A 20,229-nucleotide genomic window follows, 5' to 3' on the forward strand; every position below is an offset into this window, starting at 1 on the left:
GCTAGCCCAGGCACACCTACTGTGTGCTTCTGTGGCCCCGTCGGTCCCACCGGTCTCGATCACGTCAACTTCCACCACCAATCTTGTTGGTCACGTCGGACCCCTTTGTTTATGACGTCGGGGTCACCACTTGTTGGCTTCGGTCTTCGTGATCAGGATCGGTGGTGCCTGTAGGCGGCGGCAGACCTCCCTCTTATGCCTATTTGCATCCACAAGGTGCTATGTGGAGTCTAGGGACACCCACCCTGGGGCCAATAAACACCCCAACACCAACGTGGTGGAAATGCAAATAGCAATTTATTAGGCTGCATCACACGCTTATATATCGGCTGGCTCCGCCTTCATGGGCGGTGCACTCCTAGGGGAGGGGTCAGCCTATCTTTCCATCACAATACGAGATCTTCCGAGCGCAGTTCCCTACAAGTGTAGAAAAAGAAAATACTCTAGAAAGCAAATACAAAGAAAACAATTTCTAAAATCACTTTTTTTTTCAGCTAATAATAATTTTAGGTGTGTTTGTGATTTTTTTTTCAGTTCCTTGGGTGAATAACCCCTTGATACAAGGGAGAGGAGGTAAATGGTGTTTTCCCTAAACCTAGCACATGAAGCAGCAATACCGCCTGTTCAGCAGGCAGTTGTCTGTTCTAATGTGACCATGATGCTGAGGATTTACATGAACAAGGGCAAACATTGTTTTTTCTTAAGCTGAGAAAGGTACTAGCAAGGCCGCTAACTTTCAGGATTATGAGAATACACCAAACTTTCCACAGATTGGACACTCCCACAGGTCACTGATGGTATTATTAGATCCAGGCTGTGAACTTCCCAACAGAAAAGTCTTCTGAGCCCAGAGCTACCACATTCCTTGTTTGTTCCCAGACAGACTTTATTTAAGCTGCAGTTCTGTTAGAGAATACATCTCAGTATTTTAAAACCCTAGCAGGAATACTGTAGTTATCCTAAAAGCATTGCAAGAAATCAAAATATCTGAAAAAAAAATGCTTCTGAAACTAAATTGCTCCAAAGTAAAATACAGAACTTGGCACTTAAGACAGGTAAATCTGATAAAAGTACTAAAGAGAGAGACTGATGTTGAAGAAATAATAAAAGTGAAATTTGCTTTAAAACTAGCAGATATGCTTTGTATGTCCATCAGCATTGTGTATGTCTAACAAGAGGAAAGCTTTTGGAGATGAAAGAAGGCTCATTTTAAAGTCTGAAGTGCAGGGGAAAAAAGCACTGCAGAGTAATTCTTACATTGTCAGTAAAGGGATGCAGAGATCAGAGACGGGCATTTGATTGCATGAGGAAAACTTCTCATGAAGAAACTGGAGAAAACACATTGGGAAGGAGGCCCAGGCATTAGTAATGGAAAGGCAGGCTGTAATCTAGTTAGAGATGCAGTAGGTGGAGGCTGAGACATCCTGCCTTAAACATCAGTACACAGCCAGGCCACTTCCCTGAAGAAGATCACCATACTGGAAGAAACATGTTGGTGATCCTGTGCATGTCCCTTTTCCCTTTGAGACAGTACTATATACATGTTTCGGTGTGATGAACAGGTCATTGTTTGGAGAAGTCATTGCCAACAAAAGCTGTAAAAATCATCAGTGTTATCAGCTGAATTAAATAAGATTTCAGATTTTTTCAGTAGGTCAGAAAGTTAACTGTAGTGTCCCAATCAAGCTCTAGTTTGTTTGAATGTCTTGAAAAAAATGTTATTCTTCTTAATTTCCTTCCCTGATGACTTACTTTTAAACATTTACTGTGGTCTTCCTTTATTTCTGCATAGTTTTCTCGTAAAAATTCCTCTCCTAAGGTATGGATAGAAATTAAATCTTCGTGTTTATGCAGGAAGGTAAAGAAGACATTTAAAGATAATCTGATGAGTCAAATTAAGATCACCATTCAGCTGCCTAGACAGACTGGAAGGTTATTTTAAAGGTGAAGAAATGGGAATAGACCGATTGTTTGTACACATTTTATTTGTTAAAATACTATAAAAATCGAGGTACCTGCTTTAAATGTGAGGTAATAGCAACCTTATCTGTTTGGAGATGTCCCTGCTCCTTGCAGGGGGTTCGGGCTAGATGACCTTTAAAGGTCCCTTCCAACTCAAACTGTTCTATGATTCTATGATTATACTAAACCATGAAAGTATAAAAATAATTAATAAACTATATGAAGTGACCATCAAATTTGTATTTCTAATCCTATCCATGCTGAATTCCTTTCAGCTTTTAGTATGTTGCCTAAGCTGGAAATGTAGGAAAGAATCTTAGAATTAAAAATTGTAGTGCTGTTCACAGAGGAACACATCTTGACTCCAAGAAGGCTAATCGAACAAGAATTTTAGAAAAAAAAATGTGTATTCACCTTGTTCTAATATTATTTTATTTCTATATATGAACAGAGAATTGTTGAAGTTACAAGTTGCATGCTTAAAATATCATAGTGTCCCAGAACAAATTGTTTCAGTCAGGATATTTTCATAATTCTGCTGTCTGATGAGCCTTTCTGATGTCTTTTTTATGGAAATGATACTTGCTTTAAACTTTACTTCTTCACTTTCATACATTTCTCATAGAGTACTACTTTGAAAAACAAAGTAAGAGTGAAAAAATAACTGTTCAAATAAAGAGCTTATTCAGAACACTGCTTCACCACTACATGGCTTTTGATCTTTTGTCACGCTTCAGTTCTTTCACTATCCTTAAGTCCCCTTCCACATTCCTGTTTGGTCTTTGTAGAAAGATTCATACTCCTATTTATAATTTTTTATGTTAGAGTGGAGATTAGTACCTCAGTAACACTATGCTCACTGCTATGCAAACCTTTCAACAAAACAATTATTCTACCTTTATCCTTGTCTAAATATAAGAGATGAAGGAGAAGCAAGCTAAAGGTATCAGTATGGTCAACACATGTTTTTTTCTAACAGTTTCCAGGTGAGTTTTCCTGAGTCTTGCTCCTCTGTTTTGTAAGAATGTTCCACTTCCCTGCTGGAGTACCCACTGTCTGCGTCATTGATGAGGAACCTACCTCAGGGGAAGTGGGTACCTAATTTTCCTATGTTTGCATTTTTTTTTTCTTTCATGTAAGATAGACATGATACTTGTTTGTGTTTGTAGCTTCCTTAAAAGTAAAGTTTAATGGCTATGGGGAGAGTTGCACTTCAGATCCTTTTTTACTATTACATTCAAGTGCATTTCTCAGGTAACCAGCCATGCTTCCTTCAGCCCTCTCAAGGGTAAAGCCTTACATTCAGCCCTTTTAGGGACTTAATCTCCATCTTACAGCCTCACATTTGTAACTGTGCTGACTTGACAAGCTCAGCAGTATTTGTCCCCTGGAGGAATTTAGAGGAGGAGAAAAGTGTAAATCCAAATACATTTTCTTCTACTCTATTACTGATCCTGGAAGAGTATTTAACTCCCAAAAGGAAGACAAGATTTTGAACGTCCAACCAAAGAGAACAGCCATCTCAAACTCAAAAATTCTTCCAGAATAAATAAGTTTTTAACTGTTATCTAGTGTTTTGTGTGTGTATTTGGCTCCTTGCATGTCCATGGGATGCTAACGCAGTCCAAACTAATGTTGCCACACACTGAATATTCTGCATATATTAGACATGGTGGAGAAGTCTTGCCTGAAATCCATCAACATTAACCTGTTTTACAAAAGTAAATCAGATCTTTGTTGTCTGAAACAGTTTGCTGTGAATAATAAATTGCTTGTGAAATCTAAGAGATCATAAGCATCCTGGTACTGTTCTTTCAGTGATAATTGAGAAATCTTCTCCATATTTTATGGGGTTTTTTTTATAGCAGTCCTTCTTATTTATTTGAACTTTGAACTTCTCCATTTTACATCCTGAATAATTAAGAGATAGTCCCTCATCACTGGCACTGCCATGTCATCTAAATTGCAGCCAATGGAGTCTTTTTAAATCTCTGTATTAGGAACTATAAACTAGTAAAAAGGAACAACATTTTTAAATTTACCCATCACAGGAAAGCGTTTAGTATAGTGTAGAAACATGTTTTTAAAAGAGTGAATGAAATATTTTTTTTTCTTGACCTTTAGCTAAGACCTTGACTGAAAACTCATAGGATTATAAGAAAACAAAATCAGATGTGACAGTTGTTCTGACTGATCTGTGAAATGCAGATTTCTGTAGAAGCAAATTTTTGTAAATTCGGACTACTGAATTTGTCCATTCCATGTATAACTTTAAGGTGAAGTAGCAGAATGAGAACAGCAGCTGAAACCATGCAATGCTTACCCAGTTAGAATAGACCAATATTGATCATTGGCAGTGGAAGTTTCTAGTATTCCCACCATAATATTGCCTTGATATTTTTCAAAATTTAGTTACAGACTTTTAATTGATATTTTACAGGAGTAGCATGTGGTGATTTCATATAAGGAGGTCACTGATGGGCTGTAGCCTTGCCTTGTTGTGAGAAGTGATAATACTCAGGAAAGAACTGGAAGTTTTATGTATATTTGTTGCCTGTTTAGTTTTACATGTAATTATTTGCTCTCTGTGGAATTCTGTATGGTTTTGGTTTAACTTTCATGAGGAGTGGAAGGATTAAGTCACCTGTGTATGAGCTGGCTCATGTTCATGGACTTCCTGACCTGTACAAACTCAAACTCCAAATGAGTCTTCAACAAATGCCAGTGAGTCAGAGCAGTGACCACTGTATCTCAATATTATAATAAAACAAAAGCCTCTTACTGGTTATTTTTAAGACACCAGAACATTTGCTTGTACTCTATGTCTTGGAAATAGGCGTGCAGCATACCTAAGAGAGAGTTTCTGTCCTCTTGGGTACCATCAGATAGATGCTTAAGGTAGCCAGGTGAAGGGAAGGAGTCCAGAAGTGGCTCTTACATTGTTCTCATTATGATGAGATGGAAATAACTAATTTAGTGTTACTTTTTCTCTCACTTTTTGGCCCAAGTGAGAAGCACAAAGAACATGTTGATAGGCTTCTAGGAGCTGGAGTGACTGTACTTATATTTGTGTGTTGTTGTCTTTTGGGAGGTCAGTTTGTAGGTATGGTAAGCAAAGTCAAAGAAACCAAGCTTGCACTTGGAACAGCATTTTTTACTGCTCTTTCAATGTGTTGGTCAAAGCTTCTATCAGGAAAACTTTGATCTCCGTATAGAGATGTGTGTTGTGTCAAAAATGCGTTATTGCCCGCAGTCTTCATCTCAGAATTGTAAGAAGTCTTTATGATGCCCTTATCTCAGAAGTGACAGCACCTTAGACAGGTGAAGTATTTTAATGTTTTCTTGTGACTGAAGTTTACCAAAGAATGATGACTTCTTGAACAAATGTTCTGGGCAATTCTGGGATATCATAGGCAATTTGATCCTGCAACTATGCAAGTTGCTGCAATCAAGTAATTATCTGTACTGGAATGAAGTCTCTTCACAAACTGGAGATTGTGGAGTGTATTGCCCATAGCTGCTGCTAACAGATGTTATAGTGTCAATAAGGAACCCCAGATGTCTAAATACACACCTATCACAGACACCTACTTTTTACCACTCAGGACTCCACCATATCTACCGTTTCTTCAAAATGTTTTTATCTGCCCATCTGTGCCATTGTCCTGCTGGGTGCCAGAGTCTACTTTGGCTTCTGTGGTATTTCTTGTACTTGAGAGAATTCCGAATTTGCTGTGAACTGCTAGATCACATTTCAAGAGGGCTGATACTTTTTCAGGATGAAGGAGTTTGGTTTTATGTCAAAGAGTATGAAGAGGAGGATTGAATCTTATCTATGTCTCTAAATAACTTTACAGAATCCATCTCAATGTCTTCTACAGCAGGCAATATCTTTGGGGAATTTTAATCAAAACCTTTTTTTTTTTTAGCTTTTATTTCTATTCCTTTGCCATGTTCAAGTAGAACTTTTAAAAAAATAGAAGAAAACTAAGTCAGTCAATAAGAAGCAAACAGCCCTTAAAAGAAAGATATTTATTGGCAGTTAAATCTGTGTATTTTATTTCAGCAGTTCTATACCTGTGTACAATGGTGGCATTTCTGAGTGCCTCATTTTAGTTAAGAATGAAGTTCTGACTCAAATCCACAAACTCTGATTGCATTAAGAGAACTAGCTATTGTATCTAGATATAATAGCCGTAACTCATCTATTAGAGAGGAACGTATAAAGACTGAATTTGTGAAAACCAATACCTTCTCACTTGCAGAGTTGAACTTGACCATTCAGGATAACAGATTACTTCCTTCCAGCATAAAATGTATCATCAAAGACTTTAAAGGAAATTGAAGAACTGTGTATAGAACTGCAGCCAATGGGTAGTAAGAGAGTCCAGGCCAACACCATGATGTGTTAGCAGGTCAGACAGTTGAGGATCACTAAAATTCAAGCTCCAGCAAGAAGTAATAAGGGCCAGTTCCGGTCCCACAGTCTGAATGATGAGCGTGCAGATGAGGAGCCTCTGGGAACACAAAATATCTCAGTGCTGACTAGGCAGATTCCAGCGTCACTCTTACTGTCATCTATCCACAGGTGCCCCCAAAGGTGTGGCTACACCTTTTGTAGTTAAACTATTTTCAAATCTGCTGTTTGTTAACAACAGCACTGCCAGAACAGTAGCATGAAGCTCAGCACTGTCTAGTTTTTTGAGCATTGAGTTGGATTTCCAGATAAACATTTAAACCCCGTTGCATGTCTTGATGTATCACGTTCTCTGCTTTCTGTATCTGAGATGAGTACTCAATTTAACTTGGTATGCCTATACGTGCTCCCCCTTTGTAAAGTGGTTTGAAACATCTTTTAGAAAGAGTAGAGACATTTTACACAGAGACTGTTGGTCCTATTGCTGTGCATACCTGTCATTTCTGGTTTGTGTCTTTGTTGTGACTTCTTAATGAGTAGACAGGATTTTTTCCAACGTGTATTTTGATACTCATAAACGTGCTGAATTCTCAGCAGTGGAAAAACTTGACATTACAGATTACACAAAAAGCAGACCACCGAAGAGAACTTGTGTCCAGGCAGCTCCCTGAAGAATGTGTGGTAAATACTGAGACTAACCTGACACAAAACAATACTCTGAGGAGTAGCCTGATCTGAAACACATCAAAGTCAAAGTGAATTTTAATTTCAGTAGCCATTGCATCATGGTCTTTTGTGGCCAGGGAATGTGAGTTTCCTCTCCTACGGCCACCCCTCCCACTTTTGTTTTATTAGCTCTTAATTTCGTTCTAAAGGTTTTCATCCTTTTTAGGCATGCAGGACCTAACAATTTTTTAAGTGTTAAAATAAAATTGTTGAGAAAAGGAACTTCCGTGAAATGCTTCCATGAAAATAAATTCCCACAGAATAAAGAGTATGGTGGCATTTGTCTGTTTGAATTTTGTTCTCAACAACATTATTGAGGTCCTTTGAACAGGTACTGCAGTGCAGTACCATTCTTGGCATGAGAATTGCATGGGATTATTTTGACCTTTTCTCTCTCTTACAGCTGTGCAGTGCTGGTGAAGAGCCAGTCTGGATCATTCATCCATCCAAGCTGGTAGAGCAAGATGAAGGTCCTGCTGGAGCCTGCACGCCTTGTGTGTGTGCCTGCAGGAGCCTTGGACAAAATGCATGGGCACAGAAGGTGTGGCTGCTCAAAAGCAGCGAGGTCAGGGCCTGTCACAGCCATTTCCTGGCTGGGGATTTACAGGCATGTAAGGGGCTGCCCCTGACAGCTGCACAGCCAGGAAGGCAGATGCCCCAAAGGGAGAAAGCCTGCTCCAGAGGATGTTTCCCCTTGTTGAACTTCATTAAATTCCTCTCAGTCCAATTCTTCAGCCTTTCCAAGTCCATTTGGATAACATCACAACCCTATGGTGTGTCAGCCACTACTCTGTATTTTGTATATTATCTGTGAACTTGCTGAGGGTGTGCTCTCTCAATTGTCCATCTCCTTAATGAAGATCTTAAACAGTATTGGCCCCAGTACTAACCCTGGTTACAACACTATTAACTGGCCTCCGACTGGACTTTGTACTGTTGATTACAATCCTCTGGCCCTGCATTATGCTAATGAAATAGTGCGTTCTGTTTAAGGAAATCTGCCTTTGTATTCATCTGGTGCAGTTTAAATTGTCATTTTGCATAGTATTTTATGCAGAACCAGTGTTTTGTAGTGATTTACTGAGGACTGCCACCTTCTGTCTCTTCAGTTACAGCTTTCTTTTGCAATTAATAAACAAACGATGTATTAGTAGATCATTTGGCTTAAGAACACATATTCTCAGAACCAAGACATTTAAATGGGAAAGTAGAGAGAAATTTTGTCAACAAAAATACCAGAAGTATTAACTTGAGCATAGTACATGATCTTAAACTAGTAACCTTTGGTTGCAAACCACAAGAGTAATAAATAACATGCTGCACACAGCTCTGTTTTGTAGGGCTTCAATAGTTCTGCAGGTTTGATATCTCCCTTCTTTGGGAAGGTGGGAGAAGACCAGAACATCTGCACAACACGTGGTTTGTCCTGACTATGTCCTGTTGAGTTTTCTCTGTGAGCCTTGCTCATTTGACTTGCGTGTTCCCCTCCATGCCCCTCGCCCCCACCCCTTCAGAGATTCAAAGAGTAGCACAGGTGTTTCTCTACTGTTTCTTGATCTCAGGGCAAGAGACAGCAAATCAGCTATAGTCCACTGACGGGCTGCATCTGAACTAAGCACTAGGCACACCACAGCTCTGCCTGCTGCAGAGCTGCCAGGGAAGGTGTCCACCTGAAGCACCATGTGGGAAAAGGCCTTACGTTAAGACACCCTTCCTCAGTTGCAGTTTTGCACTATGGACCCTCCCTTCTTACGTGGTCTTCCATAAAGTCCTGTCCACTTTTGCTCATGTAACTCAGTTGCATACTATGGCATGCTGCAAGCTGAGAAGTCTATTAACCTCGTTCACATACATCCTGAATTATTTAATGCTGACTCCACAGACTGCTACATGGCTTCCCTAAAATCATGCCTTTCGTTTAACTGTGAAGGGCACATTGTTTTTACTGCTATATCCTGCACTGCAATAGAAGCAGGAATTGAACTTCTGATCCCTTTGTCCGCTTCTACCCCAGGTAATGGAAGGTGGGGAAAGAGAGCTGCAGTAACCTGAATAAAACACAGATAACAGTATTTTGAGGGTTAATGTTCATGAGTTTCATATTCTGTATATATACATTTTACTTAGTATATATACATTGGAAGAAGATAATATAAGATGTGCAGTGACCTTGTAAATACAAAGAAACAACAGTGTTTTTCCTTTAGCATACTTGTAGTGTTGCTTAGTTAGCCTAAAATCTACATAATACACCACAGATAATAGAGGCTGTCACTTAGTTTGTTTACTTCAGAGTATTTCAATATCAAGTTGTCAGAACTGAACTTAAAAGACTAGGAAATAAAAAATTTAGCAATGAAGTTGTGAGATATTTCATAAGGAAAAGTTTAATCTAACACACACAAATAATACGAACATAAGCATGTACTGCTAGTCTTATTCAGCATTTCATGTTTATTCTGAAAGTAATTTTCCAGATGGTGAAGTTATTTACAAATGCACAGGCAATAATACTTGGTGCGAGTTTTCTTCTTTCTAGACTGAAAGAAGATGTCGAACTGTTCCTAAATGGAGTTTTTTTCCATCTTATGCCCCATAAACTCTAGATGTACCAGTATGTGGCCAGTCCTGATTAAACAGTGACTAGATTGGGGAAGCATTTGGAGGAGAAATATGAAAATCTCATAATTTTGCAGGAAGCATTAATGACTCCACTGGTGAACTTGTGATTACATAAGTAAGTGCAGTTGTAGACCACTTCATCTGACAAAGGGCTTGCAAATACTCTTGCGAGAATAGAAGTCTTGTTGGTATCGATATATTCACTTCCTATCCACTTAAATGTTATCAGCAGTTATGGTTTGGGTTGGAAGGGACCTTTATCTGGAGTATGTTTCCCAGTATCCATTAAATAGTCATTTAAATGTCACTAATTCAAATAATAAACCAAATTCAGCTTTTGCATTCTGATGTCTCTTCTTCAATAACTTGAAAGAGACAAAAGTAATTCCAGCACAATACTTAGCTTTCCAGGCAGAATAAATCTGCCACGGGATTTAATGAAAATAAATTTCCCTGCTGAGAAAGCAGGTTAGAGGCTGGGATAAATCAGGGAAGACAGAACACAAGAGCAATATTCCTGTAGCTGGAGTTCTACACAGTCCTTGTGCATATTTTAAAAAATATATCATATATTAATATATAATAATATAATCTCATATATATATTAGATTATTTTTCTTGTTAAAGCAAGAATAAAAGAATTGAGGCTTTTTATGTTACATTCACTATTATTCTTCAAGATTGTTGAACTTGATTCTCTTCTGTGTTTTTGTTGGTAGTGTGTCTTTGTTTTATTTAAATACTGTCTGAAATGAAAGCTGTTAAAAAAGACATTATCACTTTTTTTTTTCCATTTAAAAAAATACTGGTAAATCTTTGTGGAGAGGAATGTTATCTATTTTAATATGGAACTTTTGTCCATACTCAGCTCACATGCTGGCATAAGCTACTTTTATAAGCAAAATTATAATGGCACAAAACCGTAACAGAAAATTGTTCTCACTGAATCTTTCTTATCTAGTTGTTTCCTTTTATTGGGAAACACCTCAAGGCCAGTACAAAAGGATGGATAGAGACATTCAGGGAAGTGAAAATGTCAGGACCTCTGTATGGCTAGGCAAAGGAGCAGAGAGGAAAAGAGTTAAAGGAAGCTTATGCAGTTACAGGAAACTTTTATATTACTATATAACAGGAAGAAACTTTCTACTGGGATTTAGAAAGACAACTTTTAACAAGATAAAAACAAAAATGTGATCTGCATCCCAAAATCTTTTAAAAAATGTGTAACCAACATACCACATGTGAACTGCTGTGTTACTGGTTTATCTTTTTTTTTTTCAGCTGATACTCATGTCTCTTGTCTTTGTTTTTCACATATAGAATACTAAGTTTGCTACTTGGAAAAGAAGAAACATGGCTTCCAACATGGCAAACCCTGCTAACCATTTGCCGTACTTCTTTGGCAATATTACACGTGAAGAAGCTGAGGAGTATCTGATGCAAGGAGGAGTGAGTGATGGACTGTACTTGCTCCGCCAAAGCCGGAATTACCTGGGGGGCTTTGCCTTATCCTTGGCCCATGGAAGGAAGGTTCATCATTACACAATTGAGAGGGAGCTGAGTGGCTCATATGCTATTGCAGGAGGCAAGTCGCATGCTAGTCCTGCTGAACTCATTAACTATCACTCAGAGGAAGCGGATGGCCTTATCTGTCTACTGAGAAAACCTTTCAACCGACCACCAGGTGTTGAACCCAAAACAGGACCCTTTGAAGATTTAAAAGAGAACCTTATCAGAGAGTATGTCAAACAAACTTGGAATTTGCAGGTAAATCCAGGCTGATTTGCTGTGAAGTGGTCTTTGAGTTAGGAGAAAAAGAGATTGCAGCGTTTGTTTCCAGCTTTTATTCTGATGAGTCTGAGCCCAATCTAGAAGGAAGTTGATGAACCGAAGTTGAAAACTGATGAAACTTGGGGGGTTTGCCCTCAGATTCTGGGTGAAATTTGGAAGTGATAGGTTGTAGATGGGTTTAGAAGTGTCTAGGTTATACCTAAAATATTAACATAGTTCACTGTAAAATTGGAACTATCCTGTCTGCCTTTGGGAAATTTGCATTGATGCGTCAACATAGACATGCTGCAACAATGCAAAGCGTATTCAGTTTATTTTGGTAAATTGACATAGGTTATGTGATATGGAGGTACATTATGACATCTCAGAGTAACACCAAGTATGCTTAGCTATGTCTCATTAGCATAAAAAGAGGACATAATTTTCAATTGAAATAATGATATATTAAGGACTTAATTTACTGGTTGTTTTTCCTTCTGTTTCTCAGAGGTAAAGGAAGAATCCCAGCTTTGTGATATTTAGATTACCATACATTAGTTTCTGTTTTAATGTCTTTGTAATAACCAGATATTTTCTTTACATTCAACAAATACATGCAGATTTTGGATGTCCCAAAAGCAATCCAGTACTGGGAGTCTATCTGTCATGTTCTTATTGCAGAAGACACTTTGAGCTTCCTGCTGTCTTTTTACCACTGTCTAGGGGCATGCTCTTGAACAAGCTATCATAAGTCAAAAGCCTCAGCTGGAGAAGCTGATTGCCACTACAGCCCATGAGAAGATGCCATGGTTCCATGGGAGGATCTCTCGGGAAGAGTCAGAACACCGTATCCTCATTGGGCCGAGAAACAATGGAAAATTTCTGTGAGTTATTTTTTCTGTGGAATTGCTGTTTGCCACCAGTGTTAGTACACATTTCCCTTGAATGAGTCTGAAACGAGAGTATGCCCTAAGAAGTGCCTCATTCACAGTAACACAGCCCAGACCAGCATGACATACATGGTATAATCATTCCTGTACTAAGTAAATGCCTCCAAGATTAAGTTTCCACTTAACTAAAGATGGGAAACTGTAGGTTGTCAAATACTAGGTTTGATTCTAGGGAGCATCAGAGAAACTCAATACCAAGAAAAATTCATTGAACTTTGTTTTATAACTGATAAGCAGTACTAAGTGACCGTGGTAAGTTAAACTGGGCCTGCCTAGCCACTGTCACACTCCGCTGCCTCAACAAACAGAGGGAGGAAACAGGATGGAAAAGCTCATGGGTCAAGACAAAGACAGGGAGATCAGGTACCACTAATTCTTGCAGGCAAAACAATTATGTAACAGGAACAACAATTACTTGGGGAAAAGTAATTTGATTTATTGTCAATTAAAATTGAGTTGGACAGTAAGAAACAAAGACAAAAACATTAAAAAATTATATTCTACTCACACGCACCCCCCACAGTTTTCACAGGCTCCATTTCACTCCTTCACACCCGGCTCCTCTCCCCAACTAGCAGAGTGGGGGAGGATGGGTAGGGGCTGGAGGCTGTGGTCAGTCCATAACAACTTCTCTCTGCTGCTCCTTCCTTTTCCTGCTGTTCCCTGCTGCAATGTGGGCTCTGTACAGGAAATACCCACTTGCTTGGAGGGCCGCGGTGGGGACACCTGATCCACCATGGCCTCTCCCACTGGCTGCACGGGACTGTCTGCTCTGGCACCTGGAGCACCTCCTCCCCGCTGCCTCCTCTACCCTGGGTGTTTGTGCTGCTGCTTGTTTTGTGTTTGTTTTTTTTTTAATCTCCACTGCTACCTACCATGCGTTTTTCTGCTCTTTCTTAAGGATATTTTCACAGAGGGAGGTGCGGTGCACATCGTGGCTGAGGTGTGCTCTGCAGTGCTCTGCGTAGGGGTGTCCATTGGTTCTGGCTGGAGCCAGCTGGAACGGGCTGTGGTCAGCCCAAGGCAGTCCCTGGCCTCCTCACAGAGCCCCTGCAGTCCTACTGACAAAGCCTGGCCACCAGCACCTGATGCACTGACTTAGCAACGCGGTGGAAATACAAACAAACTGCCTATGTTAACAACCTTTGGGTTCCATAACTGTCAGTTTTACTGAAAGCGGTGGTGTTTTGTTTTGCAGTTCAGCAACAGAAATAATTGCTTTTGCCTTAGTAATGCCATTTTGTGTCTCTCATTTTCTGCATTTACTCAATCTCATGATCTTTTGTTTTCTGAGTGCAAATGTGTCATTTAGGATAATGGCTAACAGTTGTCATCTCGTGAATATTAGAACCAGTCATAAACTTCTAACAAAAAAGTTTTTATTTCAGAAAATCCTAATTTGAAAAAAATCACTCAGCCATTTTTCACACACACACACACACACACACACCACCACCCCCCTGCCCCCCGTGATGGAGGTGTTTGTGTGGTAGAAAATAAAGCTTAAAGGTTGTGACCAAGAAAGATCACTTAGAGCTGCATAATTCCTGAGAGAAATTTAATCGCCTACCTATGTAGTCTCCTTCAGCACTCAGCTGTCTTTGACTTTTTTAAAGCTAGTCCAACATAAACACCCATGAGTGTGTACAAGATGGATGTGCTTCTTCAGTACCAACTTTTTCACTTTACTGGTTTGCTCTTACCGTACCCCACTAACTGCTAATATAGATGCAGCTTCTACATGTTTCCGTGCGGGATAGTTTGCATTTTCAATCTTAATTGTGTGTGACTAGTAACTCCTCTAAGTGTTTCTTTCTGGTAGAGTTAGTTCCTACCAGATCTTGCCTGTGGATACTTTGAGTGTACTAAGATCTCATTTCTTGAAATCCCTTCTCTCAGTCCTTGAACTTTTTGCATGTCATGGTCACTCTCACTCAAATTGCTATACGTCTTTGCTTTTTCATCCTCATACTCCCTGTTTCTTGAGATCACATTTAGAGGGTCATTTACTGGCTGCTTTAGTGGCGGTTTGCAATGAAAAAAAATTTACATGTTACAAATTTTGTTATGTTTGAAACAAAAAAAAAATTGTTACAAAAGTCTGTGGAGCCAAAGATTACCCTTTCCCCCATATCAAAATATTAATTTTTTTCTGAATGCTTCTTCATAACACAGGAGAAGTTTCATTGCTTTGATGAACCTAGTCACTGTAGTAGATTACCAGCACAGCATTACCATACTACCTTTCCTCTTTATTTCCCTGTGACCTGGCTAGTTTCTTTTCCTGCTTTTTAGACATGGAGGCAGGTGGATATGTAATCTGAAACAAAGCAGCAACCCTTTCTTTTAATGACCTGTCTTTTCTAAAAATTATTATTTTTTATATTAGTGTCTTACCAAATCAGTGTTATATCAGCTGAGTCTTGATGTTGACCATGTATTAAAACTTGCAGCTTTACAGTTTACATCTTGCACACGTTGGTTCCTATGTGGTGAAAGTGCTTGTTTTTCTTTGTAAAAAACCCAAGAAAGCTAACTTTTCTTCAAAGAAATGGAAGCTTTAGCTAACATTTCTTAAGAGCAGAGATGGGCTTTGGAGTGAGGGAGTGTAATTTCTTAGCAGATTTGACATTTTCAGTCTCCATTATAGACCCTAGTCTCTTTTTAATCTTTTGTAAGTTTAAATAGAAATACTTCCCCAGCATTTTCCTGTATTCTTTTAGAGATGGCCTAGGAGGCATTTCTAGTGTTGTTCACAGTGACATGCTCAATGAGCTGCAGAGGCAGCAGTGAGATGTTCTCCTGTGGGACTGTCTGTGGGTGCATATCTTACATAGGTCTGATGGAAGTCAGGTGGCTACTTTCATATCAGGTAGATAAACCCCTAGAGAAGAAAATGCAAACCTTAAAGTTCTGTTTAAACCATGAGACATGCCACTGGAGCTTGAATAATAACAAAATATAACTGATGTTATTTTGAGCGTGCGTCTCTTGTTAAGGGCAACACTGTTTACTTCTGCATCTGTAGGGTGCTTTCAAATCCATTAATTATTCCTGCACGGACTGTCTGGCAGATTTAGAGCTCAGTAATCACTTAGCTGCTGTTTACTCTTATGGTCCCGGGGAAGAAGCAAGGTGAGATCTTCATCTGCCTCATAATTCAGCAGCCAGAGGAGCAAGAGGAGTAGTGTATTATTAATTTGTATCAGAAATCTGTTATTTATCCTTTTGGAGCTCTAGTAGCTCTCAGATCAGTAGACCTAGAGGCTCATAGCAAATAACAAAATAGCCATCTAGTTCAGAGAGTTTCTGGTTTCTGCAGGAGTTTGCTTAACATGCGCTTGCTCAGCAGGTATTGAGAAATAAACCACTCACTTGTTAGCTAACTGAAACAGTAGCAGCAAGATTGTTGAGTGCTAGGGAGGTGCATTGTTTTGCATTTCAGACACAAGCATTGCATGCTTTTTCCTTACCCAGTAACAGTGCATGTCAGGATCTTTTGTACACCTGTGGACTGAAGACTGTAAATTTGTGCTTGTGAATGTAGCTGCTCAGGAAATGTTTTTCTTACACTAATTGAGATACTGAAGCCTGGTAGCTGACTGAAAGGTAAAACTTAGAAACATTGAATGTCTAAGAGAAGTTCACATGTGGAGGTAGAAATTGGAGCCTAGGGAAAGGGAAGCTATATTTTTGACAAGATTAGGTGCTCTGAAGCTATTCAACAAGTCCACAAGGAGGTCTTTATTAACTGCTGGTATATGACAAAAATAATCTTGTTTGTTATGGAAAAAATACTAATTTTAGAAGGCTAGAGTATTTTTGTATACTCCTTTACAAGGTTCTCTAAAACTTCATTACAGCAGAAATCTACTGACTGTCTGACCTACCTACCTTGAAACAAAATCCAGTACAGCGATCTCTATGAGAACACATCTGATGTGTAGATTTCTTTAGTACTGCTTTGCAGCACTACAAGATTATAAAATGTAGAAATTGTTTTTGTATAATAAGTATGGAAGTAGTTGAAAACATTCCTAATTGCAGTTCAAAATGCCATGGATAGCATCGTAAGTCTAACACTGCCACTCATTCAAGCTGCTGGAAAAGTTCCAAGCTAGTTGTGGGTGCTTTGCTAGTGAATTTTCAAAGGTCTTCTTAAAGTTTTTGTCATGACTGAAAAGTCAATTAAAAAAGTATGTATGCAGGTGCTATAGAGTTTGTTTTCAAAGCCAAACATAGAAACAATGTCATGGAATGATGAGAAATAGGAAGCAGTGCCCACCTCTTCTGAGAAGAACACTCAGGAAAGATTGCCACTCTAGCCACAGAATTTGGAGAAAAAATTATAGCAGTGGAATAGGAGGAAAATATGATATCCTTAAAATTATCTGAAGAACAGCTGAAAATAAAGAACTTGATTTAAGTCTCAAGCTCCTATTAGCTTCATTAACATTGGCTTTCATGTTGTATAGGGCTCTGTTTCTTACCAGACTTCTGGTAAGTATCAGATTTTCATTAGACTTTGCCTGTTGGGGGCATAATTGTAGAATATGGTGGCCAGTATTGTCTAGATTATAATAGGTAATATTATTAATAGTGGTAGTAATATTGAAATTATATTTATATTAGTAATATAAAATAATATAACTGATAATATTGCTAATACTGTCTATGTGAGTGCATGCATGCATGGACCAGTTGAAAAATAAACTAAAAATTTCCTAATGGTGACAGACCAGCAGTGTAAGAAATGTTATTTTTCTCTGCAGTTTCACATAGGAAAAAACTCTGCTAAGTATATGATAGCTCTTGGCACATCTTGGTTTGTTGTTGGTAGTGACCACTTCAGTTATATGAACATGTGATCTTGCATATGTGTTAAGAACTAGAAATTTTGAAGCAATACTGTTAAGCTTAAAAGTTCAACATTAAGGAAATAGTGAGTGAAGGCATTGCATAATTAGTAGTTTAGTCTCTATGGTCCTTTTATATGGGTTCATAGCCATATGTAGATCACATAAAATGTGAACAACTGTAAAAGAAAAGTAAAAAATAATTTTAGTATCGTAAGAATGTCTTCAATATGTAATAAGTTATACTAAAGAGGACAAAACTAGTTTAGACTTTCAGAATGACTCACAGCACTACTCATCATGGTATCTCATGACCTCTAGAGCCTAAACTGTCACAATATATGTCACAATAGTTAACACTTGTAATACCATTTCAAAATAACAAATTTTGATGTGCAGTTGTCCATAAGAGTTTTCTTGTCTTTTTTCTGACCAAAAATCTGTCTTCCTGATACATGTAACAGTCTATGTTTACACTAATCCTATTGTCTTCCCCTAAAGGAGTGCATACTAAGCTAGGTGACTTAGCCGGCTTTATAGAGTATTCTTTAAATACATCTGTCAGTATTATGTTTGTATCCATAAATGGCACTGGACATTGTTGATATCAGACAAGGTGAAAACAATCTTTCTAAACATGACCCTTATTCAGGGATGGTAATTAATGATGAAGTTCCTCTTCAAATTGCCAAGTAGTTGCTAGGCTTAGACGACCATAAAAATTTTCCAAGATAGATGACAGAATACAGACACTGAACTATGTTTCAGGAGGTACTATATTCCCTTCCATAGCAGCCTGGATAATACCCACAGGTCTTTGAGAGAACTGTTTACTGATATTCAGTTAGGTACATAGTTAGGTGCCACTGCAGCAGGGCTGTGGCTTCTCAAGGCTAGCTCTACACTGTGTGCTTCATTAGCAGAGTGGGTCAGAGGTGTGAATAAAAGGTGCGATTCCTGGCTAAGATGGCTGTACTGAGAAGATCCCCTGTTGCAGCAAAGCTATTTGTTAAGGTTTTCATCGCTGTGCGGCACGCCACAATAGCCTTGTCAGGAGATAAGTTTTAGGTTCCATTGTGGATAGCAATAGTGTGTGGATGGGCTAGCTCCTAAATTCTGTAGTGTGCTGACTTTTCTGAAACAGCTTTGAATATGTTACTAAGTAGAGGAGAAAAAAATGACGTAAATGAAGACTGCAGTCAATCCATTTTTTCTTTTGTCTGATCCTATTATAGATGATACCATGTTCATTCCTTATTGCCCTCAGACTTGGAACACGTGCAATGTGCTGAAGATATCTGAAATTATAATGTACAGCCATGTTGTTAATAACATTACAAGAGAGGTATTTATAAGGGCAGACAAGTAGAGAATGGCTGGATCTTGATGAGCAGTGGGGAATGTCAGTGTCTTTGGCATCAAGGAAGGTGTTATCCCTGAGAAGGCAAATCAAGGCCGAGAACAAACTTTAACATGACCTTGGATTCAGGAGTGAGAACAATTTCACACCTTTCCTAAAGCAAGCATTTTGCTAGTTTATTTCCTTCATTATTCTCCTCTGTAGAATGCTGTGACTTCTTTTTTCTATGCAGTCAATGAGGCATGTTGTAATAGCAATTTATTTTTTTTTTTTACCCTTAGGGATTTTCTTCCTTTAGTAAGAAAGGGATCATTCGGCTTTTCACTTGGAAGCAGAAAGCATTGGGACATTGTTCTTTTTTATTCCAAGCAAAAATAGAGACTTTATGAAAAGAAAGAATGGATAGCTGAATACACAGTCTGTAATGATACTTTAAACAGTTATTGTTTGCTATTTGGGTTACAGTCACAAAAATGTTAGAAATATTCAAGCATAGATTGCATGAAAATTAAAATCAATAACTGAACCTTCTTTGCATTGCGTCATGTAACAATTTGAGTTTCCCAGTCCTTCTAAAATTGCTGTTTTAAAATTTATGTAGTAGAAAACCTAGATACCTTGGTGCTTCTCTAATATATCTATGAATTCAAATTTGCTCTCAGTGAAGTTGTTCATGTTTGATTAATCTCAGTGGAGGAAAGGACAATATTGTTTGTTTACATGTGTTTATCAGCTTTCTGTTTTTCTTCTGTGGATCTGTGGTTCTTTGCCATGGCATGAAATGGAAGATGATGTGATATTTCACTGCTGGCCTCCTTCCTTGCCAAAATGCTTTTTTTTAAAAAAATACAGCTTTTCAAAATGAAGATTTCTTTGTTATCACTTTGTATTGAAGAACAGTAAATAGTGTATGTAATTTCAGAGCACATTAAAGCAGATAGTGCAGTTTGAATTCTGGATTTTTTTCTCAACATTCTCAAAATTATTACTTTTCATAGAAGGAAAGTTCCATATATGGAGAGAGCCCCCAAATCTGATGTCATGACCCTGAGTGGTACAGACAGTACTGTCAAGAAGAGGTGAAAACCTTGATTTCCCTTTGAAGAGGTTGCAGTTCATAATCTTTCCATTTGAGCAGCCTTTTTCTCTGGTTCAGTTTTTTATGGTGACTCTAAGATGCTGGATACTGCGTACCCAAACGGAGTTCTGAAGGGCTCGCGTAACCTAGACAGCCATTGTCACAGTCCACAAAAGCAAAATGAAATTGTGAAACATGGCCTATGACAATTCTTGTCACCAGAGACAATAAAAGTTTTTGGGTTGGACTGTGATGGGAAGCTCTGTGAGAGCACTTTTTGGACCAGTAAGGGATTTGGTTGCCAGAACTAAGACTTAGGCAATTTTTTGGCTGTTGCTTCAATGCTATTGGTACTTCTACTCTTCAGACCTGTTTTGGAAGATAGTGGTATCTCCTGTTGTTGTGTTTTATAGGGATCCAAATTGTACTGGACTTGACTGGCCACAGTTTATAAAAACACCTGGACCATAACCCGAAGGGAACAAGGG

At 38.6% G+C, this 20,229-nt stretch overlaps 1 protein-coding gene across 1 annotated transcript in view; it reads left to right on the forward strand.

The window, feature by feature from the left end:
• The window catches only part of SYK (spleen associated tyrosine kinase), a 63,633-nt gene that overhangs the window by 18,542 nt on the left and 24,862 nt on the right, over positions 1 to 20,229 (forward strand). The window contains exons 2-3 of the mRNA XM_086770355.1: positions 11,048 to 11,494; positions 12,221 to 12,381. Of these exons, the coding sequence (XP_086626481.1) occupies positions 11,081 to 11,494; positions 12,221 to 12,381 (575 nt within the window). The 5' untranslated portion in view covers positions 11,048 to 11,080. The remainder of the gene's footprint in view (positions 1 to 11,047; positions 11,495 to 12,220; positions 12,382 to 20,229) is intronic.

Source organism: Chlamydotis macqueenii, chromosome Z (assembly GCF_036417535.1).
Source record: "Chlamydotis macqueenii isolate bChlMac1 chromosome Z, bChlMac1.mat, whole genome shotgun sequence".
NCBI lineage: Eukaryota > Metazoa > Chordata > Aves > Otidiformes > Otididae > Chlamydotis > Chlamydotis macqueenii.